The sequence below is a fragment of the Tinamus guttatus genome, unplaced genomic scaffold (assembly GCF_059628265.1).
Source record: "Tinamus guttatus ecotype Peru unplaced genomic scaffold, ASM5962826v1 Tinamus_guttatus_pri_ptg000048l, whole genome shotgun sequence".
NCBI classification, from domain to species: domain Eukaryota; kingdom Metazoa; phylum Chordata; class Aves; order Tinamiformes; family Tinamidae; genus Tinamus; species Tinamus guttatus.
In genome coordinates this window covers 5,173,248-5,199,187 of record NW_028288582.1, presented here as the reverse complement: position 1 = coordinate 5,199,187, position 25,940 = coordinate 5,173,248, and the positions used below count along the sequence as shown (strand labels likewise).

At 39.1% G+C, this 25,940-nt stretch overlaps 2 protein-coding genes across 7 annotated transcripts; both read right to left on the bottom strand.

Moving 5' to 3' along the window:
- Positions 1 to 906: 906 nt before the first annotated feature.
- LOC104580345 (SERTA domain-containing protein 2-like) lies at positions 907 to 13,003 on the bottom strand. 3 transcript variants are annotated; one of them, XM_088539608.1, is made up of 4 exons: positions 12,898 to 13,003; positions 10,042 to 10,160; positions 6,516 to 6,612; positions 907 to 2,479 (listed from the first exon to the last, which is right to left on the bottom strand). In XM_088539608.1, the coding sequence occupies exons 2-4, from the start codon at positions 10,088 to 10,090 to the stop codon at positions 1,627 to 1,629; spliced, it is 999 nt and encodes a 332-aa protein (XP_088395734.1). In that variant the 5' UTR covers positions 10,091 to 10,160; positions 12,898 to 13,003; the 3' UTR covers positions 907 to 1,626. The 3 variants fall into 3 exon arrangements, with proteins under 3 accessions (XP_088395734.1, XP_010226139.1, XP_010226138.1); XM_010227837.2 differs by lacking the exons at positions 6,516 to 6,612; positions 12,898 to 13,003 and adding an exon at positions 8,599 to 8,693 and having other exon boundaries at positions 10,042 to 10,176; XM_010227836.2 differs by lacking the exons at positions 6,516 to 6,612; positions 12,898 to 13,003 and having other exon boundaries at positions 10,042 to 10,176.
- A 7,301-nt stretch (positions 13,004 to 20,304) lies between these two features.
- Positions 20,305 to 23,759, bottom strand: CDCA4 (cell division cycle associated 4). Of its 4 annotated transcripts, none has more exons than XM_010227838.2 (3): positions 23,601 to 23,759; positions 21,433 to 21,721; positions 20,305 to 21,267 (listed from the first exon to the last, which is right to left on the bottom strand). In XM_010227838.2, exons 2-3 carry the CDS (start codon positions 21,475 to 21,477, stop codon positions 20,512 to 20,514), a joined length of 801 nt encoding a protein of 266 aa, XP_010226140.1. In that variant the 5' UTR covers positions 21,478 to 21,721; positions 23,601 to 23,759; the 3' UTR covers positions 20,305 to 20,511. The 4 variants fall into 4 exon arrangements, with proteins under 4 accessions (XP_010226140.1, XP_088395733.1, XP_010226141.1 ...); XM_088539607.1 differs by lacking the exon at positions 23,601 to 23,759 and adding an exon at positions 21,991 to 22,209 and having other exon boundaries at positions 21,433 to 21,719; XM_010227839.2 differs by lacking the exon at positions 21,433 to 21,721.
- Positions 23,760 to 25,940: the final 2,181 nt, after the last annotated feature.

Here is a 25,940-nt window from a genome sequence, read left to right as displayed (position 1 = left end):
TTTCCATGAGACAGGTGCTGCAGCGCTCAAGAACAAAATAAAAAGTTTTATAGTTTGAAACAAAAGTGTGCAAGTGTATAGTTTAGAAGACAAAAGCAAGGGTCAATACAGACCTCAGTTCAAGCTGAAACACAGTATCCCAATCGTCGTATGGAAAAATAGTTCTCGCTGCAAATGTCATCTTCAGTTAATGACCGCGCTTAAAATATATTTATACACACACCTGCACGTACACCCCGACTCCCTCCTCTCGCGGTTGTTCAGCACTGTGTGCAGCACAATCCTCAGCAACCACCGCGATGCTTCCAGAACAGGCGTCGGGCCCAGAGCGGCCGCTGCGCCCGGAGCTTCCCCAGGAACAGCTGCAGGATGGTGCTTAGTCATCAGGACTGACTCACCGCGTGTGAATGAGCATTTCGGGAGGATTCCAAACAGAGAGCAGTGCTGCAGCAAGGGGGTTCGCAGCTTTGCTTCTTGAGGGATACACAAATGCTGACTCTTCAGGTATCCTCCAAAGGTGCTAGAAGTTCCAAGTTCAAAGCATTTCTTTCTATAATGCCAGGTATACAAGTGTGTATCTTTTTAAATAATATTGCACATAAAAATCATCTTAAACTTTGTAGTGAAAGCAGGGTTGAAGGACAGTGTTTTCCAAAACAGATTAAAAAGCTATCTGTACACAGTAATTTTTAATTTAAAGAATGCCAAGATTACTTAAAATCTAAGCACATAATACTGACAGAAAAAATGTTAAATTGCACAACCTACATATAAATTACATTTGTAAATACTTAGTTTTTAAACATTGAATACCCTTGATTTCACAAATCAGCTAGGTCACTGTCAAAGAATCAGCTTAATGAGTTATAAGTATTTCTCCCCAGAGGGGAAAAAAAAAAGAACAAAAAGAAACAAAAAGATTTGCAGTCTTAGACGAAGCACTGGAAAGAGTTAAAGCATTTCAGCTCAGAGGTAGTGCTAAACACATCCAACTAGAAGTCCATTATATTTGAACTATGATGAAATAACATAGTAAAATGTAGAAAGACTATAAAATTTACAAAAATAAATAGTTCTGAATGCTTTAGAAAATGCAAGAGACTTTGTTGACAAGTGTCTTGATCTGCTTTTCTGACCAAAAGAAACTAAAATGTGTCTCATTTTTAAAATATACCCATCTCTAGTAATGTGGCTGGATCCATGCAATCCAACTATGCAACTTGACGTATGCCAACTTGGCATAGACTCTGATATTAAAAATAAAGTGGAGGCTTTGTAAAAGATCATCTCATATGAATTTTGTTTTGCATGTAAATTCTTCTGACAAATTAAAAATTGCACATAAAAAAGTTTATTGAAAGAGGCATGAGGGGTGATATGGGTATGTGCCTACTGTTCCACATACACCCTGGAAGGAAAAAGATGATTGCACAGTTCTGATAAATAAATATTTCTTTAAAAAATCTGCCACTTTTTGGTTTATAAGTTTTGGAAATATTTAGAAGATTTCCCTATAGACAAATTACTTTTAGGTTTTAAGGAATTCTTTACAACTTTTCCAGTGGCTTTTATCCTTAAACCAACTGAAAGTGGCAGTTGGGAAAGTATCTTTGGGCAAAACAAGCATCAGGATCCAACGAGAATTTCCATTATGTGGTCCAACTCACTTAAATCTGTTCTACATATCTGAATGTTGCTTGCTGAAGAAGAATTACAAGATGGAAAGGTTTTCAATGGTTCTTCTGTAGCAACAGGCGGTGGTCTGGGCGGCATTAGTGGAGGGCAACAAAAGTCTGAATCATACATTGAAGTATCAATATCTTCGAAAATGTCATCTATTGCCAAATCCTTCAAGTAACTAGTTGAATTTGAAATCTCAAAGGAACCAAAAACGCACTCAGCTCCCTTCAAATCCTGTCTATCGTCTTCTAGTTTTAGACCAGTATTTTCTGGAAACTTTGGCTGGTCATCTCCAGTAGGAACCAGACATGTAGGTGGGCTTATGTCTTCTACAAAGTCTAAATCCTTCAGAATAGATGAAATAGCAGATGACATATCATCATCTGAAACTATCAGCAGGCTATTTTCAATGGGGTCCTCTGCAGATCGCAAGTCACAACAGTTAGACTCTTGCTGACTAATACCTGAAGGCAACTGAAGAGAAATTCCAGATGACTCCATCCCTGTGTAGCTGGGAGAACTAGGAGTAATGCCAGTGCAGACGTTAATTGGCTGGCCACTCTCTTGTCTCATTTCCTCTTGAATTTGCCGTACGGTGTTGGCTATGAGGACAGAACGATGCAAGTTCGGTTCCACCAGCATTTTGTAAGTCTGTAACTTGGTGAGGCACATATTGAGCACCAACTGCCTCTTAAGTGGGTATGGCAGGTTTCGACTGGAGTCAAAGGCACTAGAGAGACCAGCCACATTCTCCTCATAGTCACTCAGCTTGCGTTTTAGGCCTCTCCCCAACATGAACCTGGAAGACGAAAATTCTAAATTAACTATGGACAAGAATATTGCTTCTTTTCCAAACTTTCAATACACACTTTGGAAAATAGGCAGCATAAAATGCATTGGTTAATGTAAATAGGTTCTGATGCTCTAAACCAGTAAAAAGCAAAATGAAATCATGCAAATGATTGTTTTCATCACGAAGATGCACTTTCCAGACACATTACTTTGCAGCAGAATTTTAGTGAAATAACAAAATACAGTAATTTTTATGAAAAGCTTTTATATACTTCTACGTTGATCTGTTTAAAGTCTATTTTTAACTCTACTAATAGGAAATAAATTTAATTATTTAAAAATTATTAGGCTGAGTATGTTTTTAGGCTCATCCTTTAAAATGAAATGGCATGCAAAAATAACTAGAGAAACGTTCTTAAGTCTTATATCCATATGAAATGAAGGTGTATATTATGGATTAACACTGCACAGATGTTATTTTGTTACCAGGTACAGTAATTAAAATTTTAAAACTATTTCAACCGCTCTTTTCATCTCATTGACATTTTAACATCTTGCTCAATTTACCATCCCTCTCCCTGCTGATGACTTAAATTATTTAACTCTGGTTGAACTGTCCAGCTATCATAAGAGTTGACTTGTTCACCACATGCCCTGTGAATCCCATCTAGTTAGAAGATGAGACTAGTCAAGACAGCACTAGCTTTTTCTGACTACACTATTCACAGTAGTAAAAAATAACCTCGCAAACAATAAAAAAGGACTTTTTGTTCACACGCAAAAAAAGGCTGCCCAGGTGTAATCAGAACTACCTCATTTACACATTCAGGAAGTACACATTGCTAATGGGGCATCAGTAAATGCAAGTCAGCCTTTGGCCTGCGTAAAACACACATTCTTCACTATGAGCATTTACACTGTCATTCAGACATAACCCTCCTGAATGTTTATATTGACATAAGCAGATTAAAGAGTCAAAAAGCACACAGAATGAGAGGTAGCTTGTTAGACTTAGTTGCTTACATTACAATCAATTTTAATTGCTGCCCAAATTTCATGCCGACAAAAGAAGCACTGAATAGTGAAATACTGCAATTTACAGGCTTAAGAAAAATAAAAACACTTTTTTTTTCCCCCCTCCAGGAACATGAGCAGCATTACTCCCAACTTTCCCAGTTCCCAGAAAACATAAAAGACAAAAGTTAGCTGACATAAAGACTTTCCATTAGTTCAGCCTAACCACAAGCCCCGAGAAGATTACAGAGATCTTCTCCAGAAAGCCATTTCCAAGCATATGAAAAAAGGGGTGACTGGGAATAGCAAGCACGGATTTACCAAAGGCAAATCAGGCCTGACCAACCTGACTACTTTCTATGTGGTTCTGTGAATGAGGGGGAGCAGTTAATACTTGTCTTGACTTCAGAACGGCCACAACAGCAACTTTCATAGCACCCTTGTATCAGGTCCGTAGTTACTAATTTAGTAAAGTGTACTATAACTTGGGAGAAAATTTGTCTAGGCCACACAGCTCGAAGGATTATGATCATTGCTCAAAGGCAGAATTTCACAATGTGCTACTGATTTAACACTGAGGATATCCAGCTGCAGGTTAGCAAATGCAGTTTTTAAGATGACCTATTCTAGTACAAAAATAAAAGAAAATGTAGTTGTTTTCTGACAGCTTTTTTTTTTCTTTTGCATAGAAACAGAGGTAGCTCTTTAACACATGCTAAAACCAAAGATTGTATGCACCTCTAAAATACAGGAGATCAAACCAAATACATGCTTGCATACTGAGTAATCACCTATTCAAATTTACACTGTATTTTAGAGGCAGCTTCAGGGAAAAGAGCATCTTATAAGCACTTGTACATACACCAAGTAACTCCTTTTCTGTGTATGCACAAGTGCTTATATCATCAGCAGCAAACACTAGTAGGATCTTGATTACATGCAGCATCTTAACGTGTTCATAGAACACAGACAAATCCCTTCCAAACAACAACAACAAAAATCATAAATTAGACACCCAGTGGCAGATTAGGGGCAGATCCTTCATGCACAATGATCCAGACTCCGCACACTGCACAGGCCTCCCAGCTTCCTTTTCATGTGAGCCCTGGATACTGCCAGCAACTGCTCAGCTGATGGTTGCAGCTGCCAGCTGCTAGCCTGTTGCTAGACTTTTGGGGACAAGGAGATGGCACAGGGATAAAGCCTCTGTTACTTTTGGGATTTCTCCAGATTTGTTGGAGGCACTGAAGGGCTCCATGGCTACATCCATCTGCCTGGACTAGACTCTTAGAGAACCCCTACTCCTCTGAAGAGGAAGAAAGCAAGCAGCCCATATTTCTCAGTAAGACACATCAGAAAGACAGGCCAATGGGTTTGTCTTAGACTTAGATTGGTTTCCTCACATTCGTTTTAGGACAGATAGAACCAGGTAGTATTGAAGACTCAGCTGCAAACAGAGTCAGCAGAAATTATAATTGGGACATGAAGTTCAAGCACTATGTATAATTACGCAAAGTACCTGGCTGGGGCAAGCAGCAGGAAAATCGGGTATCCCCAATCAAGCTATGAACAATACTGTTATTTTTTACTGGTAATTTCACATACAGTCTAAGGAAAACAAGAATTATGCTGGCCTTCAGATTAAAAATAATACTAAATCTATTAACAACTAAACATACCAGTGACACCTAAATAGCGTCTGCAAATTCTCACAATTATTGGTTATTCTTTCTAAGCAGTGCTTAAGTGTGTACTACTTAAGGCATAACCACATAAAGAGTCAAAAATACACACCAAAACAGGTTTGCAAAGCACCATTGTTTCCATGCACTGCACACTATGATTCTCCCCACGCTAACATAATTAAAGCACATAATAATTAAACCAAAATTCATACTTGAAAAGGAGCTAAATTAAGATCAGACAGGGAACAAGTCTCACATCGCATAAACTGAGAAAGTTTGATTTTGCCACTTCACTAGTTTTTATTATACCTTTTAAAATACACTTACGCTTCGTTATACACATGAAATATTATACACAGAAAATATTAGACTTTTATCCATTTAAATATGAATAATGTCAATTGACAGTATGTCAAAAGATACGCTGGTATAAATTCTGTAAATAGACTTAAAAAGGATGGAGAACACATATTTTGAAAAAAAAAAAAAAACCTTATAGTGAAATGATTAACTTTTAAACCTGCATTGTAGTCCAATTACACTAAATATTTCATATTCATATACGCAGACACCCTTCCCTTTCTTCCCCAAACTTAAAATTAAAAATTGTCCCAAAGAATTCTAGCAATATGTAACAAAGCTTTAATGCGACCCTATTCTGAACCATGAAGTTTAAGAAACCTTATTCATTCTGACTTCAAATGATTCTAATTAATGGATTTTCCACTCTCTATTTTTTTTTAAAACATTTGCTTGATATTTGAAAGATCCTTAATTCTGCCTGTTAAGTGAGATTTTTGCCTAACTGTAAGTATCCTTAAATCTCCCTGTGAGAAATAATGATTTCAGACATTATTAAAAAAAATCTGGAAAAAGATTTGGTACCAGAATATCACTGCTACAGTGCATTTAAAAATGACTAGTGTCATGGTTGCTACAGGAGACATTAAATTTCGGTTGTGTCAAACACTCTCAGCTGCTGACCTACAAAAGATACAAAGCCCCTTTGTTACCAGCTAATCTACATTTTATCAGGCCTTTTGATTTATTTTCTAGTGTAAGAATTTTTGACAGGGTCATATCCTTAACAAGCTACTCCATATTTCCCCAAGTAACTTGCCCTTTAATAGTATGTGTGTTAAAAAAAAAAAAATCACAACTAATCAAATATTCTTCTTTTGACTATATTGCTTTAGAATATAAAATACTGATCATACTGTTTAAATATGTAACATTTTCTCCGCTTTAGTTTTTGGTACTAGTGAAAACAAACAAGCAAACAAACAAACAAAAAAAATCAAAACACACACACAGACACGCACACACAAAAACATGTTTCCATACCCAAGTAATTCTGCATTGTTGACTGCTGTACAGTTGTTGGTCCATTCAGTTAGCTGACAACCGCACAACCAGTTCAGATAAGCACAGGTTAGACTTACTAAAATATAAGAAGTATTCAGAAAATGTAGTCTTTTTGCTACAGGCTAATTGCAGGAATTTGCCCAGATCCCAAAACATATTGATCAGTAACAGGATTCTGGAATATGCTATTCTGATAACTCTGTAATTTGTAAATAATACAATTAACAAAAAGTTTATGCCAAGTTCAGATGCTAGATATAAACGTATCTTTATTAAAACAAGATGTTAGCTATGCTTCTCTTGAACTAAAAAAGTCCAGCAACCAAATTAAAGAGAAAAATAAAGTCCCTCTATTTATATATCTTTTTGTCATTAAAAAAAAAAAAAGAACAATGAGGAATACCACATCTCAGTATTTTTTCCCGGCTTTCTCTCACCTCTCCTTGTTATATAAACACAAACCTAGTTACAGGTGTTTTACAGTAGAATGGTTTTTAATGCTTAATTATTTTTCATACGTGCAGAAAAGGAAGCAATGTGAACCGCTGAGGTTAAGGAGTGTCAAACTCTCCATCCATGTCGCTAAAACACCAAGGAGCCTAAAACCAGAGACTCTGTCCCTGAAGCACGCTCCACAGCTCCTTTAAGTTCCGTGGAGGACATTTCATAGCAACTTCTCCCTGCTAGGCTGGGAAGAAGCATCTGTGCTCTGTAACCCTAGACTGTATCCAAGTTTGAAAATACTTGGAGAGAAGAGGCACGTCACTTGTTGGAAAAATCAGCACAGAATACCAAACAAACAGGCCTCGTCAGAGCTTGCAGCTACTCAGAAGCAACGTTCCAGGCTACCAAGAAACATTCACATTGCAAAGTGTTGTGGACAATACAGGACTCGCGCCACCATTTCAGAGGAAAAACACAGCTCCATCTGTCACAGGGTCTGATACTGCAGCACAGCTGCCACTGACACATGGTTAGGAAGTGCAGCTGGAAATGGTCACAAAGAATGCAGCAAGTGAAAACCCTTAATTACTTCTGTTTGGCAAAACTACTTACTAGTTTCCTCTTCCTCACCTTGTACAAAATGTTTCAAGAGCAGGATAAAACATTTTTTATCTCAGTAATGCATACAGCTTCATTTTCACTAAAGTTTCAAACATATAAAGCATGAGTGCCACAGTTAAACTGTCTGGAATACTTTTCATGCACAAAGCAAGCATCACAGCCAACTACAAGAGTTATTTATCTACCATTACTACCACACCATCTACCATTAAAGAATAAATTTAAATAGCAAGATCACCAGTAAAGTACTTGGCTGCAGTATGTGCAGGAGGTCAAAATCATATGATCAACAGTGCTCTCCTCTGGCTTTCCTTCTTATGATATTATTAAATTCAAGCTTGCTTGACTCTTCATAAAGGCAGAGTGTCCAAGACTGTCTCAGGTGATAAATGACTGTTTATCAACAGATAGGATGCCAGATTTGAACACGTATAAGCATCTCCTGAGTGAAAGCTGCTCATCCAGTTTCCAGTAATGCAACTATACTAACTTTATTAACACTGCAATTAGAGATACCTTGCTATTATAATTTGACTCGTTTCCTTTCAGAGTCTCCTACAGCTCATAGCAGTTATAAAGTACATAACAGGTAAGACAGCTAGAAGTCTCTTTGGATTACTGTAGACTTCTGATATTGACTGACAAGCTAATTCATAACTTGATTTCCCGCTTTCCTTTCCTTTTTATAAGCACACACCTATCTACAAGAATCACAAAGGTCTATAGACATCCTCACAGGTAATGGATTATTTAATGTATACTACATAATATTTAATGATAGTCTTTCCCCTCCCCCTCAAAGAATCAGCATAGGCAATATATTAGGCAACAAGATTTAATTAATGATTCTAATTAAATGGTGGACTGGGTCTTGATTAGTACTCCAAGTACAGGAAGCTGCACAGAAAAAGGTAAACCTAAAGATACGAGTAACATACACAGTATAAATCCTTTCTTCCCATCTGGACTTATCACTGATCACTTAAACATGACTTACGTAACACAGTAAGCTGTCAACAGACTACACAGAACAGTGTATTTGATCTGGTGTCCTCAGCAAATGTTGGAGATCCCCACAACATCACATCTTGGCTGTTAGTAAAAATTAAGAGGAAGTGAGGGAAGGAAAATTAAACACATTAAAAGGATACCAAACTACAAAGCAACGCACATCTAAACACATTTTAAAATACAGAAAAATTGAATTAATCTTTTCGCACTGCCTCCTGCACCCAACTTTGCAGAGATGAGTAACTGACTGAGAAGGCACATGTGGCTATAAGTGTGCATATAGGGAGGAGTTCTGTCCTACCAGCTTACTCCCAATACCTAAGCTCCTCTGTAACAACTTTGTTACAGGAGTCAGAAATGGCCAGGAAATGTTAGCTTTTTGGTCACTAAAACCTGACACACAATGCACATAAGTGTCTCTCTTCCTACCAATGCATCTGGAACAGAGAAGCAAGACTACTATTTAGGTATCTACTATTTAGAAAGAGGAAAAAAAGAAGTGGGGACAAAAACAAAACCCTCACATACTTAAGGATAACATTATTTCCCACATCTGAAAATTAAAAATAGGCTGAGGAGTACTCATTAATTAAGTAGAGGAAAGGAATGAGGGGAAGACTAACGTTAACATAGAATGAAGTCTGGAATTCATAACCTTGCCACTGTCATTTCACTATTTGCAGAAGCAGAGAACAAATATATACCCTACAGTAATACTTCAGGGCTGAATTGTTGTTTACAAAGCACTTAAGAAAAAGTTTTGCCTCTGTTAAAACCTTAGGTAGGAAAAGAACCAACTACTCTTACCAGGTCTAACTGGATCTGAACTGAAGACAATTCAGAAAGTCCCCTACCCACTTTTTATTTTATGAAACAAAGCTGTTACCAATACTTTATAGACCACCACAGCTGAATCCTCCGTTTCAGGATATGTACTTTCCACAGGTTAAAACAAGTGGCTCTGGGCCATTTACAACAGTAAATGACATATTCTTGAGGCTGATATCTATCACTAGAAGCTTATATGAGAAAAGGTGCTGAGTAACACAGTCAGAAAAAAAGATGTATCTTAAAAAGCTCTGTCACTCCTCTCTTGCATCACCCCCTCAAGTTGGATATGGTTGACGTTGGCAAATAAAGCTTTTAATGCAAGTGTGTTTAGCAGGTATTTTCAGGGATTTATGATAGATGTCTTTAGCAAGAAGAACAACCTGAAATCATTTAAGCTAAGGAAGAACAGTACTGAGAAAAAGCAGGCACATGATCAAAAGTTACTAAATCTAGAAACCCGTATAGTAGAACTGAACTGTAACTAAATTAGAACATTATAAAAATAAAAATAAAGAAAACAGAACAAGATGTGACAATGAGTATCCAAACACGAATTATGTTCATAAGACATGATTTTATAAAACAAACAAGTAGTTACCCTTAAAATATGAGAAGGAGTCCAGGCAGGAAGATTCCAGATTTTGCATAAAGTGTGATCATCCAAGACTCTTGAACTATTCAAGAGCCCAAGCCATCCACCGAGGTAGGATGATGGGACTTTGGGGAATAAAAAAAAAAAAAAAAAAAAGAGAGAGAAACATTTAATTACTATTAAATTTCTCTAGAAAGAGTATTAAGCACGTAGTCCAACATAACTAAATGATTAGTGGTAAGTCCTATTAAAACAGTTAAACCAAAATAAAAAAACTTAAGTTCATAAATGCACTGAAATACCATGAGGTAATAATTTTACATGTGAAAGGTGGAAATGATCTTTCATAAACAAACACTACAGAAGGGAACACTGATCTTCCAAGTGTAAGTCTGAGCATAAGAATTTGCATCGATACTTCTTCACGTTACTATACACCAATTTATGCTTTGCTCATGCAGCAGGAGAGCCAATATCATGAACAGTAACGAAACAGATTTCAAAGTAATCTCCCAATAATTACACAAGGCAAAGGGAATTCAATTTTTAAATCTGGCTTTCATGGGGAATTATTCCTCATTTTCATCAACACAGTCAAAATCACTATGAGAAAATAGCAGGCACGATGCCTTAGGATAGCATATAATATTCAACATAGTATCACTTTCATCAGGAACCTGATAAAGAAACATCTGTAGTTTGCCAACAGCTCGAGATTAAATCGTGGATTAGATCAAGGCATTGGAAACCCAGGGATACTGAAAAAGGTTAAAGTGACAGTAAACTATGGGACAGGTTAGGAGATACAAAAGGAATTGTGTGATCCACGCTCTGCCTGTAGAAAGTACATTTTCTAACTCCATGAATTAAAGCCCTTAAACAACCTAGCAGCCTACCTTCTGAATTGTATATTGCATTTGTGTCAATACACATACATATACGCCTTGCTACTGCAGTCCTAGTACTCTATGAATTCAACACGAGAGTAAAGATCAATACTACACAGATACATTCTTACATCATCAGGAACAAAGCACTTCAAAATTATTTTAAAAATAACACATGATAAAAGCCAGCCTTACATTTAGAAGGCTGCAGAAATAAATGAATACAGTTCATTTAACACAGTAACTCAAAGCCTCATGTTAGCAAAAGGCTCCTCTGTTTATAGAATCTTGGAACAGAAGAGCAATAACGCAGCAGTAAAATGCCCATGACCTAATAATGCCAAATCTAACCCACAGTAATACAACTACAGTAATATCTTCCTCCTCCTTCTAGAAGCTGGCTTCTTTCCTAGCATAAGATACATGCCATTTGTGATTAATAAAATAAAAATCACTAGACAAATGAAGATTCACAACCTTTTTGGTTCACAACAGCAAGGCTTCACAAGTGCACTACTGAAGCTTTTTAAAGTGTGCTTGGGAGGTTACAGTGGAAGGAATAAAACTATTCTATTTTCTATGTAATATAAAAGAACAAATATTTGAAGTATGAAGTCTTTTTAGCATTGAGGAATCCCTAAAAGAAAAAAAAAAAAAGCTAACAAGCACAATGAAACATTAAGTTTTAGATTGCAGTAGCTAAGGTGGGGGGTGGAATCCCAAGTCATAAAAAGACACTGTTTATTGTATTTTAAAAGTCTGACCTCTTGCTAGAGAAAGTTGAAATTCAAAGAGTTTTTGCCTTAAATTATTATATACTTCAAGGGATTGCTACAAAATTGACTGGTGGGGTTCTCCTTTCTCCCCTACGCAATTTCACATGGAGTGACAATAGGAAGTACAGAGGTGTAGTTGCTAGGTTTCATGTGTATATATTTTTTTTAATTATATGACACATAGTTGCTATGAGCAAAGATTAATTTACATGTGAGGAAGAAAACATATATATATATTATATATATATATATATATATATATATATATATATATCTTTCCTCCCCTCTTCCTCTGCTTCACCCTGCAGTTTTCTACTATGCAGTTATGGGTCACTTTAGAAATGAGGCAAAACAATGTTTCAGTGTTCACGGTATTTTCTGCAGGGTGGTTAACTTAAGAACTGCTGAAAGACCACATCTGAAAATATATATATATATATATATACACACACATATATGTAAGGGTGAGAACTACCACACAGGGTTTCTACCTACAGCTTTGGAAATAAACTGCTCCAACACGGGGTGGGGGGTGGTGAGAGGCCTATCTAGAGCATAATTATTACCTGCATCTATTACTGAGGTGAATTTAGAATACACATAGGGGAGAAAAAAAAAAAAATCTAGGCTTGTGCTCCAGCTTTACCCGTTTACTAGCAACGCCGAGGAACACACGCACTAAGTGAGGCAGAGAGGAGAAGCAGCTACTAAAAACGCCAGGAGCGGCCACCACAGGAGCCCGCTCGCTCCGAGGGGGCGGCCACCAGGCCCCGCGCTCCGGCTCGCGCTGCGCCCGCAGGAGCCGCCACCATTTGGCCTTTGTGGAAGGCGCCCGGTTGGTACTTCCTGCCCGCGCCTCCCCCCGCGGCGGCGGTAACCGGAGACACCCTCGGGCTTCCCGAGCTGCTAAAAGTTACACTCCGCCCCCTTCCTCGCGCCCGCCTCGGCGGAGACCCCGGCCGAGCTAATTATAACTGCGCCAACAACTTCCCCGCGCTGCGCGCCCGCGGCCCCTCCGCGCACGGCCCCCCGCCCCGCACCGCGGAGCTTTCTGCCCCCCTCCCGGCACCCCCCCAGCCGCCCTGCCCAACGGTCGCGCGGCGGCCGTTACTGGCCGCTCCCCCCACACACACACACTCCTCGCGTGCTCCCCCCTTCGCTCCCTCCCGCCGCCCCCGTGTCCCCGCTGCGCGGCGCACCTGGGAGCGCAGGGACGCCGCGTTCCCTCGCCGCCTGCCGTGCCCTCCCCAGGCAGCCGGCCGGGCTCCCGTCGGCGGGGCTGGCGCTGGGAGCGGGAGGAGGCGGAGGCGAGCGCCACCCCCGCCGGGCCCCGGCAGCCTCCGCTCCGCCCTCCCCTGCCCTCCGCCCGCGGCACCCACAGCAGCGGCGCGGGGCGGAGGGGGGCGCTGCGTGCGCCGCGCCCGCCAGCTGGCCGCCTCCCCATTGGCCAGCGGCCGCCCCAACCTGCCCGGCAACCATTTTCTTACTGGCCGGCGAGCCCGTGGGTTGGGCTCCGGCTAGCCCCGCGGCGCCAGCCAATGAGAAAGCCGGGAGCACCGGAGAGGGCGTGGCCGTCCCGCCGGTTTCGCCCAATGGGAAGGCGGGCGCCGCCGAGTCCGCCGTCCCCCCGCCGCGGCGCTCCGGGAGGCGGCCCCGCCCGCACGGCGCGGGGCGCGGGCGGAGGGGGCGGGCGGCTCCGCACGCGGCGGGGCCCGAGTTGGGGCGCCAACCCCCCCCCCCCCCCGCCCAACTGCTTCCCGACCCCCCTTCCCACCGCCCGTCGGGATCGCTCTCAGGAACCGGATCACCCAGGACACGTTTAAGCGAGGGGAGCGGCGCGGGCCTCCCTGCAGAACGGCGCCTGCCGCTCTCGCTCCTGGCGGCGTTGGGAAAGAAGGCACATACGTTGCTTGCGCTACATCAAACATTGCAAAATTCTTCCCTAAATGTTCACTTTAAAAAATATGAGGTTTTTTGCCATGCCCAACCTCTTTTTGTATTTGCTGTCTGCAACACATTTGCGTTGCGTAATCGCATTGGCGCAAGTGTTTATGCAAGCCAGGTTTCAACATCTGATGGCCAAGTGTTTGCAAAGATTGGAGTCCTTTCACCAATCAATAGTGTGTCCCCCCACAAACCTGTTCAGGCTTCTTCAGTCAAGTTGTGTTGGGAATTACAGACAAGAAAACCCTGTTGGTTTCCCTTGTGCACAGTGGGCTTTTCCTCAGAGCCCGGGCTGGCTGGAGCGCTCCGGGAAGACGCGGCTGCCACGGCTGCAGCAAAGCGGCCGCCGTGATGGTCACCAGCACCAGGGGTGGCTCCCTGACACCGTCCCTGGGGGAAGGCGCAGAGGGGACCCCAGCGAGGCAGGCAGGGCCTGCGAGCAGCAGGACAGGGCTCCGCCACAGACTGGAGATTATCACAAGAAGCAGATCCAGCACAGGGGTACGAGAACAGTAGTTGCACAAGGGACATTTTAGGAGCAGTTACGCACAATGGTGGCATAGAAAGAGGTGATTTAGCCCATGGTGAAACCAGCAGCATCACAGAAATATTTTAGTATCCTCAGCAAAAGTGAGGTTTTTCTAGACTGGGCCCTGGCTGGCCAAAACTACCCATCCTCCAGGTGCTCCTGGGCACGAGTTCATTCCTCTCCAGACCTTGAGCCAGATAACGCAGTCCCCGCGCCGCCCTGCAGCATTGCAGCCCTGTCAGCTCCAGCTCCTCACACTTTCCAGCTCCTGCTGCCAGGAGCCTACATGACTAAAGGGCATTTGCTCCCTCTCTCAGCAGCCTTCCGGGCAGACACCATCACTGATAACCCCACTTTAAGTTATTAACCTAATGAACTCAATTGTTTTGTAACTGATTTTTTTTCCTTCCGTTTGACAGAAAGAAAAGAGTACCTGCATCTTCTACAGCTAGATAGTTCTAGAAAGGTGAGATCCATTTCACAGACACTCCAAGATCTATGAAAATAATATGGAGTTGTTAAAAGCTTTGGATTTAATTTATAGCCTCCTGAAGCTAATATAAATTAACATGGCAAACATTTCACTGATCATTTGCAAAGGTTTTTGTCACTTTTTCCACTTCTGCCAAACACCAATGATAGCAGGATACACATAGGAGAACTGGAATCCACTTTAAACAGTCTGTCCAGTATTTGTCAGCACTAAATAAAAAGTGCTTTTCTCTTCAACACGTACCTTTCAGACCAATGTGGAAAGTAGAAAAACAGTATTCTGTCTTAGACAGGACAGATCATTAGACTTTGATAAAAGAAAAAAAAGCAGCAATTTAAAATCAGTCAGCTCACTGGACTAAAAGATACTGATGCTTTAGATGTCTAACACTTTTTCTGTCATTTAAGGATCCCAGACCTACAAAAGTGAATGTCATAGACTCACAGGCAGGAAATACCATTATTTTAGAACTGGTAAAGATATCTTTAAGCTAAAGGAACTCTCAGTGAAAATAAAAATCATAATCAACACGGACAGTATTTAAAGCTAACATCATCGGTCCTCTGCTTTCAGTCCAAGATCTATTGTACTTCCACTAATTAAAGCTAGTAATATTACAGAGCTAGTTCAGAAAGCAGGAATAATACTACTGCAATCAGAAATACTGCAATATATCTTGGCTATAGCTATATTAGAATATAAACAATGCATCTTCTGCATCAAAATGGAAAATTTTCACTGTTAATTGTAGATGGGAGAGCCCCTGACAAGAGGCTGCTGCAGCAGCAGCAGCTGCCCTTGCTTCCACTGATACCATCCATGTTCATTGGGGGCTTCCAAAGACAGCAGACATAGGTAAGGTCTAGATTTAATACTGTCTTTGCAAGAAATCATGTAATCCCATGTATATTCCATTATTCGTCTCTAAAACCATGACATGTGAAACTACTGGACATGTGAAATTACTGAACATTTACAATTGACCTTAAATTTTGTATTTTCTGCTATTAAGCTGGTCATGCATCAGCATTTACATGTCCCCTTACAAACATTAAGGGTTACACAGTTGTTTACACAATTGTTCAGGTCCTAAAATACTCATTTTAGAGGTACCTTGGGAAAGCAAAGAAGTACTCTCACTATATATATATATAAAAAAAGGCGCTACCAGGCAAAATTATGAAAATGACTTCAGATAATGAAATTGTAGTATTTTTTCACTACTTTTAAAAGTCAGGTTACCGTAGACAAGTGTGTCTTTCTTGACAGCCAGAATTATTTGGTAGGATTTGTTTATCTGAAGGGGGAGCTTCTTGGAAAAATAGCAAAATTGTTTTCATCTATCAATATTGCAAGAGACACCAAAAGGATGAGACAAGTCTTGTGAAATCTTATAACTGAATTAACCAAATCGACAAAATTTTCTTTTTGAAGATATGCATTTCATTTCCTCTGCTTTGAAGTCGGAAAGCTAGCTTGGTACTTTTTTTTTTGTGCTTTTCAATATTAGTGTAGTGCGAAGTCATATTCATTTAAGGATTGATGAGCAACGAGTATCTGTCTTGATTTCTGCATAGGGGACATTCATCCTAAACCTGCTACAGTAACGTACTTTCACTCTGAATAGCACTTTGACAGAAGTTTTTTCTTATGCTCAGTATCAGCAAGTAAGTGATACCATTTTGTATCCTATCTTTTGATCAAGTCTGTACACTCACAGGGGAATGTGGTATAATTAAGTTGCTGAATTTTAAGACAGCCATACTTTCAGAACCACAATGAACCCACAGTGGCCTGGTAATTATAAAACTTTAATATCAGTCAGCTTACAATAATGCTTTTTAAAATGTCTTCTTTTGTTATGGAGAAGTTAAATTTTACCTACATTTGCCAAACCAGTTCAGACATACTTGAAACTTCAAAAAAAAAAAAAAAAAAAATTCTAGCCTGTCCCCATGGTGAATTCCTCACAAGTGACTCCCATGCAAAACCATAGCCTGATAAAGAACAAAAGGCACAGCTGTAATGCCCTCTTTGCTGTACCTCTGAGGCAATGTGGAAGAAGAATCATTCCAAGAAAAAAATTCATTTCCCCACTTGTCTTTTGTGCAAACAGCTCTACATTTGTACAGGCAACATCTTGTTGGATCAACTCCGAGCCAGGGAAGAGAGACAGGAGGGGAAAAAAGGGAAGTGGGGAGGAGGAAGAGAAACAGAGACAAGCAGGCATCAGACAAGCTCTCAGACACGCAGCCACATTCAACTCAGCCTGGATTTTCACTTTTGCTTCTGGTGAATACTCAGACTCCAGAAGCTCCATGTGCTCTGGGCTTTCTTGCGAGGCAGAAGAAATAGAACCACAGGCAGAAGGGGACATACATTCAAGGTGACCTAAGGAGGAAGCAGATTTGGTGTTAGCTATTTGCTTGAAAGTGTTTTCTTTCATGCAAGACTAAAGCTGAGTTCTCATTCAGACCCAAAGCCTACTTTTTTAAGAGTCGATTGTCATGCAGTCTTATGACTATTTTCCCTGGGAACACACCAAAAGGATGGCAGAAAAAAGCCTACTAGAAGTAGCCCCATAATTTAGCAGAGGTTCTTTTCCATTCACATATAGGAAACTGAGAAAAATCTCCTTCAGCAAGTATCAGCTGTCCCCCATTTGTAACAACAGTTCACAAAATAACTAGTTCTTGCTACCTTATAGCCACTCTGTCATTTCTGAACTCTATGCCTTAGAGAAATACCTAAAGGTTAATACAATATACTTCCATACAGGTCATGAGTATTTAACTATGACAACATGAACTGGAAAATAAACTTGTTATTCATAGGTGAGGCGAAGCTATCCCAAATGAGCAGCTGAATAGACAGACAAGCTGATTTTATCAGTATAAAATAACCGGAATATATATATATATATATATATAAAAAAAACAACACACACACACTAGACCCTTTCAAATTCCAAGTACACATCCATCAAGTACCTGTGCAAGTTTCAGCAGCGTGAATGCTCATACCTGCTAAAGACTTGAGCCAAGACATCAGGCATGTAACAGAACACACGAGAACATCTGGAGTAAGTTTAAGGGACATAATAAAAACATTTCTTTTAAAATGCTTAACTACATAAACACATAGTTACCCAATATCTTTCCTTTTAAACTAAGTAGTCTCTTGGTTTGGCAACTACTGTAGCCAGGTATAGTTTCCCTAGTAAAATAGGAGACATGACAAGATGCTTGATGAAGAAATATATGGGAACTGGTTTATACAGATAAAGAGTTACTATTAACTATTTATACTAAATCCTACCTAATGACATGAAGCTTGAGGAATGCTGGCAGGGAAAGGGGAAAAATGGTTTTAAGTAAGTATACCTGCAATGTCCCTGCAATGAAAATGGGGGGAGGTGCCAGGAAGAAACATCCACAGTTATTAAATACCTTAAAAAAAGCTTAAATATAAAATCAGTCTTAAGGAACTTTCTCAGGCAGACAGAAGGTACTTTGTTATTCAATTCACTGTTGCTCCCTTTATAAATCTTTACAGCTGCCTGGCCTTCTGCTTTATGCTAGGGCATATGCTGTCCCATTCAGTGATCCATCCACACAATGAAGCAAATTTTCCTGAGGATTTATAATTTTGGAAGGAATCTCTGATGCTGCAAAAACTGCCAAGTAAAACACTTATTTCACAATGATTTTGCGATACATATAAAAAAACCTCACATCAATATTTGCAACCTCATGAAGCAGGCTTTACTACAACATTAGCTTTTGAATTCTCGTATTAGATGACTTCAAATATGAGTGATGTATCTATTAAGACATCTAATACTGTTTTTGTGTTTCTTTGGTCCAGCTATATTATATGGAGGGAACTTTTAAGTGTCTGCATGGTATTTCATAATTTAAAGTTATTATCAAACTTTAATTAGGAACTAATGTTTAACTACTACAGCAAATAAAGATCACCAACGTCATGTGTATGTTTTATACAAAAAGCACTTCGAAATTCACTAGAGACTCACCAACTGCATGGCTTCACACAGCTGAGTTATCATAAATTCAAAAAGCCAGCTTGAAAAATTTAGCAAAACAATGTTATCCCCCACCCCAGGAGGGAGCTGCCTCTTGAGCTCCTGTTGAAATTATAAGCTCTGGGTTCCTTTGTGGAAGTGAAACTGGAACATACTTAGCTTGCTGCTTCATAGTGTTTCAGGGATTTGAGAATCTAGAAGAGAGCCCACAGTGGAGAAAGTCACTTGTGCAAAGACAGCATCTAACAGAGAAATGTTCTCTCTCTGTATTCACTGGTCCAGTGGACACAAGTCTATAAAAACTATGAATATAGCCAATTGAATATAGCCAATGCCAAAGCATTCCAGAAACCAAGGATTTTTTTCTGCCTTTTCTACATCCCTGCCAGTTGAGATCTTTTCCCACTACTGTTTTGTGGATAAATATTTGCCATTTTTAACAAAATCTTTTGATGCTCAATCCATCCCTTCCCAAAAAGAGACTCATAGGAATAAGATTAGTTAAATGCCCTTTAAAACAAGTGCACAACTACTTAAGGAAAAGAGACCATCCCACACTTCTTATTCTTTGTTATTTAAAAAAAGGCAAGAGGAAAACCTTGCTAAGATTGGAGTATATCAATTACAACAAAACAAAAACATACCAGTTGAAATTTAAAGGCCACTAGTAATACTTTTTGTAGTAATTAGTGCAAGATAGTTACCCCATATAAACAAATATTTGATGGCAGACTTCAGTGATAAACAATTCACTTGATGACATTTACATATAAATACACATAAATAAAGACCTATGTAATTTAGGTTTGCAGTTAACAAAAAATATGGTCTGAACTGAATTAAATGTAATTGTATTTAGCTGGATCAGAGCTCTTCCTCTCTAATGACACTCAACTATACGTGGCATAAAAAGCATAATTGTACAAATCTCAATTTAGTAAAGTACTACTCTATAAAACAGAATCATGAAAACAGCTCTTACATTTTAATGTAAAGTATAAAATCATATATTTACACTTACAAACACTTTACTGAACTACATTGGGTAGCTCATGGTAAAAAAACATCCCTTTTTGAAAAATCTTTCAAAAAATACATCAACTGCAGATATGATCAAAAGTTACTAAGTTAGCAGCTGACATAGCATTTGTAGTAAAAAAATATCTTAGGAAAATACCTGGAAAAAATCTAAACACCAATAAACGCTTTAAAACTATTTTTAAAGGAAAAAATAGTAGCAAAACCCAGAATAAGCTAGCTAAGATAATGGGAGCTATTGCATACTGCTCTTTAAGAGCCATATAGCGACCTAAAACAGAGGCAGCAGATATGGTAGGGGTTGTGGTTTAACAAAGTTTTGGCCTGGAAAAATAGAAAACCAGTTATCCAACTTATGCTTATTACTTTTTTTTTTTTTGAAAAAAAAAAAAGGGGGGAGGAAGAGCAAGAAAAACAAAAGACGAGAGAATCCCTCTTGCAGAACATATCCTCCAAAGGTTAAAACAAATTGGCAAAAGGAACCCAATTTTGAAAGCCTAAGGCCCCTAACTTAAAAACTTTTACCATAGGGTTCTTACAGTTCAAGGACAATAAACTGGAATTATTACACTACAAGTTGCAGGTTAACTTTAAGAGTTAACATGATTTTGCAATATGAAGTGCTTTTTTTAATATATATATCTATATAATATATAGATATTTGTAAAATACACGTGCAGTTTTGATAGGAAAAAAAAACTATGTTGAAATAGTTTAAGTCTTTCATTTCCATTAACAGATTTTTATCTCCTAGACAAGCAGTCTCAAGATTCAACAAGAATTTCCACAATATGATCAAGCTCATTAAGATCAGATTTACAATTAGAGTTAGATGTTGCAGTTGTTGGAGAAGAAAAAGTTTCAAGCCCATCACAGTGTCCCATTTTTGTGTTGCTCATCATTCCTGTTAACATTGTATCAAGATCATAATAAGAATTGTCAACTTCTGAAAACAGATCTTCAACGGAATTAGGACTCTTATTCTCCAGTGTCTCAAATATTTGATCTAAAGATTTTTGAAAGTTTCCTCTGCTTTCTTGTGGATTCTCCATCTCCCACACGTTGCTTTGCATGTTTCTTGGAGCTTGCACTGAAGAAGATGTAGACATAGTTTCTGAACTGTCTTGCGTCTGGTCATCCTCAAAGTCTTTACTGAAAGAACCGTAACCTGGAACCTGCTTTCCCTCAGCTTGCTCCCTGGATGAGCGGCAGAGGATATCCGTTGAAACAAGGCGATCTAGGGAAGTTTGCCCCGTACTTTGTGTATTTATCATCTGCCAAGTCCCATCTTGGGTCATTTCCTCTTGAATCTGTCGTACTGTGTTGGCAATAAGTACCGAACGGCAAAGGTTAGGTTCAACCAGCATGTGGCACAGCTGGAGTTTAACCAAGGACATATCTAAAAGTGACTGTCGCTGAAGATTATATGAAGGAATAGCCTTAATACCAGCCAGAGTTCCTTCAATATCTTCTTCACCATCAAAACATTTTCTCTTTAATCCTCGTACAAACATTGTGTCCTGTTAAAAAACAAAACAAACAAACAAACAAAATGCACAATGTAAACAGACCAAGAGAAAGGAGGGGAAAGAAAAGACTAGTAAAAACAAACAGAAAACTGTAGAATCATAAATTTAAACAGCAAAAGTAATTATTTGAAGAGAGTAATGTCAGAATGATCATACCAGGTTATACAATGGCCACTGTAGTACAACAGGGGTCAGGAACATATGGACTGGGTCCCAAAGACGGCACTCGGGAACCAGGGGCGAGCAGGTCCACAACTCAAGGCATCGGAGAGAAGCATCGGAAAGGCTGGAGCTTCCGGCTCCTGCCTCCCATTAAGTTCCACACTTGATGGAAGTCAGGAGTCATTGCTTCACACAGAAGCAAGCGCCTCAATGGCTGCATTTCACCTACTGGAGAGGCAGTTTCTCCTCGCTCTTCCCAAGTTTCTACTTGCATGTTTAACCTCTAGTTTTGGAAATAAAAATACAGCCTGGCAAACCATCTTTAAAAGATTTTTGCCCGCTGCAGAACATCAACACACCTAACAACACAGTAAAATAAATTAAATAAAAAGAAAAAAATCCCATGGGCAGCACACTTGAAAGAGTAAGAGTACTTCAGGCAAAAGGAGGGTCAGATCTAAGATTTGTTCCATCTAACTTAAGACATCCAACAGAGGTGCCTACAAGCAGTCCCCTTCACCCCGCAGCCTGCCTCACTAGTGAAGAGCTGACCTGTGTAATTCCAATGTTCAATCCAAAAGTGAACTGGGCAAATCCAGCTCAGGCAGGCACAGACATCCTCTGCATGGGCAGTTCTTTCTTACTTGACTATCAGGAAGCAGAACTCTACTCCTGGTTTATGCTCACCAGCTACACATCTAAAAAGACATGAGATGCATCCAGGCTTCTAATTATTTGCATCTAAAAGAAGTCCTTTCCTGAATTAGCTAAGATGAATTTCAATTGCCAACTTCCAGATCACTACTTTAATTGTGCTCATTTTTATAACAGTCCCCCCTACACAAGTTAAGTATTGCAGCTAACCTCCCGAAATAGACAGTGACTTTTTGAGAGTGCTGGGAATCACTTCTTCTGGCCATATAGAGATTAAGCATCAGATGAAAGCAATTACTTGATCTTTAAGTTTATGCACTTCCATGACATCTTTAAGTCTTCTGTCTTTGAGTTCCTGTTTGCCTAATATTTGGGGAATTGTATATGAAATGACCTAAACCAAATGCTGTTTTTCAACAAAAATCATAACTCATTGTTGAGATGTCTTTTCTATATTGCTTACCACTACTTTTGGTAAGCCTTAGCCTCCAACTTGCTTTTTTGGTTACGATGCTAAATGTTATGATTTTTAGTGATATGTCTCATCTTTTTCAGAATCACTAAAAATACCAAGTAACTATGCTGCTCCTTTCAATATTAATTACATATCTACTCTGAAAACCTGAAGACTGGACGGCAGCTAACCAGATGCTTTATCTGACACTATGCAATAGTTCTTATACTGCTGTATATAATCAACAGAACAACTTTGTGTGTGTTTAGGAGTCCTTATAGACCTCTTTTTCCACTGAACCTACAAAACTCTTTAGGAGTTACAATATACAGAGATTGCAATACAGAATACAATAACTTGGTGTTAAGGTCATTTCCCCCCCCCCCCCAGACTTCAAAGCCATCCATGTATTATCAACATATTAAATTCTTTGGAAGGTCACTTCAAAATCTCTCCAGTAACTCAAAATATTTGTTATTCCCACTTAAAAACAAACAAAAAAGCACACCCTTAATTCTTGCTTGAGAGGAATATCTAAAACTCTGGAAAAGCCACTACAAACTTCACATCTGAGGATAACCCATTTAATTCATAAGAAGTATACACAGTAATTTCTAAACATATAGTCCCTGTATGAAACTGCCATCATCTAGAAACATCTTTTGAGACGAATAGCCACATATGATTATGTCATCAAACAGTAAGCAGTATACACAGTTTGAAGCTTCTTTTCATTCTAACCTACACTCACGTGAAGAATAATTAATGCCTCAATTAAGTGTTAACCTGATTTTCAGAACGTTACAAAAAAATGAAAACCTCAGTGTCTTGTGTGTGTGTGTGTAGAAGACAATGCAGAGACAAAAAAGGGTTTTTTTGAATCCTTAAACATAAACCTTGCATAGAATTTGCTAACACTTTTTTTCCTATCGTATGCATTTCAAGTCAATATCTCACAATTGCAAAAACAATCATTTATCATACAGCTTCAAAGATGCAAAATATTACAAAAATATTACAAGATTAATGTTTCACATCTACAAAAACTACATACCAGTAATGGTGTTTGATGTAGTCCTTCCTCTTCTCCCATGCTACTGAGCAAGAGTCCATACAGTAAAAGTTAGGCAGAGCACCACCTACCAAGCACCAGGAAGCAAGAAGTCAGGCAAGTGCAGGAGACACACAGCAAAACCATTTCCTATTTCAGAAACTTACATGCTTCTATTCCTCAGTTGCTTCACTATTTTTATCCTCACAATATTCCTATTAACTGGAATAATACTATGACACCTATTTACAGATATAACACAAAGATGATCTGCTCCAACACAAAAAAATTGACAGGAGAAGGAAACTGCCAGAGTAAGTCCAGGTCCTGGGCTATTATCCTGACCTTTGGACTAGCCTCTCCCTTATCCCTGTGCCTTCGCCATTAAAAAGTAAACAAAATCTTTAGCTCTCATCTGAAAATTTTTAAATGCACACACAAGCATACTGAAAGCAAACCTTCACAAAGATTTATCACACAAACCCACGTATTTTTCCCCTTTTGTTGTACAAAATCATATATGACTAAACTATCTAGAGAGAGGAACAGAAAAAAAGAAAGCATAAACAAATAGAAAATTGAAAGGTAGCAAAAACAGGAATATTTTTTCCCTGAGCAGCAGCACAGAAACTTCATGACTAAGGTTTACTTTGCAAGATGACGGTAATGAAAATAAAATTGTTTTAACTATGAAAATGATGTTTTTGAAGCACACTCAAGACAAAATATGATTTGATTTACCAAAATAATTTTTCATTACTGAAACAAAAAGAATGCTCAGTGGACAAGAGTTAAAAAAAGTTTTTGACAACAGCTTGCTCTTCAAAATTGTGGGGAGGGAGATGGTCGATAAAGTTTTTTTTTTTTTTTTACCCGCCACCTTCTTTGGTAAGAAGAGATCTGCTTCAATCAAAATGCTTTACATGTCAAAAATAAAAACAGTCACCTTAAACATGGCCAAGCCATTTTTTTTTGACCAAATTCCAAGATAGGCAGACTAAACGCTGTGATTTCATGGGAACTGTATTTCACCCCATTCAGTGTCATTCTCTTACAGGCTGGGCTCACAGTAACATTCGAGACAGGCCATGAAGCATCTGAACTACAACTCAAGTAAGACACCACAGTATGAATTGAATTAAAAAGCTTCTTGTTTGTATCAAAAAATTCATGATGATATAAAAGTTCAGAAGTTTTTGCTCTACCGAATATTTTCAACCCAATATATAAATCAAGGTCACTCTGAGAGACTGTATATAGTAACTATTAGCACACCTAAACCCTGACCTGACCCACTTTTTTTTGCTCCAGACCACTAGAGATAAAGATGATGCAGTCACGAAAACAATAAATAAGAAGATTTTCTGGTGCTATTTTGCATATCTGACAGTTTCAGAGGGAAAGGCCTCTGTTTGTCTCCCAAAACAGCAGACGGATACAGTAGGGGATTACTGATGGGAACACATGGGTTTTATATTATCAGGACCTTAAAGTAAGCCAGAGAGGACGGCAGTGGACAAGTCCAATCTACATCGCTAACATACTGAAGAAGGAAACGGTTATCCCATGCAATACAACAGCATGTAAGACCTGCTCCATCCCCATCCCCCAAAGGGATGAAGGACAAATGTGTGACCTCTGTTGGCACAAATTTATGAGAGAGTAAGCCCATCAGAGCAACTATTTCTTCAGTTTCTACTAACAGACAGGATCTATTACCTAAGTATGCCTTAGTATCTAAATTCTCATTTAAAGTATTAACTTCATAGCCGTTGTTGGACTTGAAGCCCTGCAAATACTCAACATCCCTGGGGCTTTGACACCACCTCTAGGAAGCATTCATCTCAAAAGAGCAATAACTTTAAAGTCTAATTAATTAGAAACTAAGTATGTTTCTCTATTGATTTATGTGCTAATCTAACCAAAAAAGGTATTGGCCATCTGTAAAAAAAAAACTCCTAGCAGATTAAGCCAAAATTGTTGTAGTTCTATAAAAAAGTCATTCAAAAACCTCCCAGCAGTTTTGATCAGTATTTTCTTCCATCCAAAGTAGGCGACCAGCTGTATCTTCTACCTTCTACTACTACTACCACCCTGCAAGAACCCAAATGACTTGAGTCTACGTATGCCAAAAGCACAACTGTTGCTCAAGATTGCCACGATCGTGACAACTTCTACCATACAGATACATGTTGGATACTACAGCTGAAAACACACACACACCCTTGTTCACCAAGAGTAGTACAGGGAACGCCAGTATTACATAATTCGTTAAAAGTTTGTTTATTCCTGAGACTGTGATAAATCCCCAGCCTGTTTTACAGATAAAATGCTTGAAAACCG

Excerpts from the sequence above, each read along its gene's own strand:
- CDCA4 (XM_010227838.2), bottom strand. The coding sequence starts at position 21,477 with ATGTTCCTGACCCCTGTTGTACTACAGTGGCCATTGTATAACCTG. Across the intron at positions 21,268-21,432 it reads AGTGGCCATTGTATAACCTG|GACACAATGTTTGTACGAGG; the intron begins GTATGATCATTC and ends GTTTTTTAACAG.
- LOC104580345 (XM_088539608.1), bottom strand. The coding sequence starts at position 10,090 with ATGCAAAATCTGGAATCTTCCTGCCTGGACTCCTTCTCATATTTTAAG. Across the intron at positions 6,613-10,041 it reads CTCCTTCTCATATTTTAAGG|TAAGTCTAACCTGTGCTTAT; the intron begins GTAACTACTTGT and ends CTTATATTTTAG. Across the intron at positions 2,480-6,515 it reads AACAATGCAGAATTACTTGG|GTTCATGTTGGGGAGAGGCC; the intron begins GTATGGAAACAT and ends TTCGTCTTCCAG.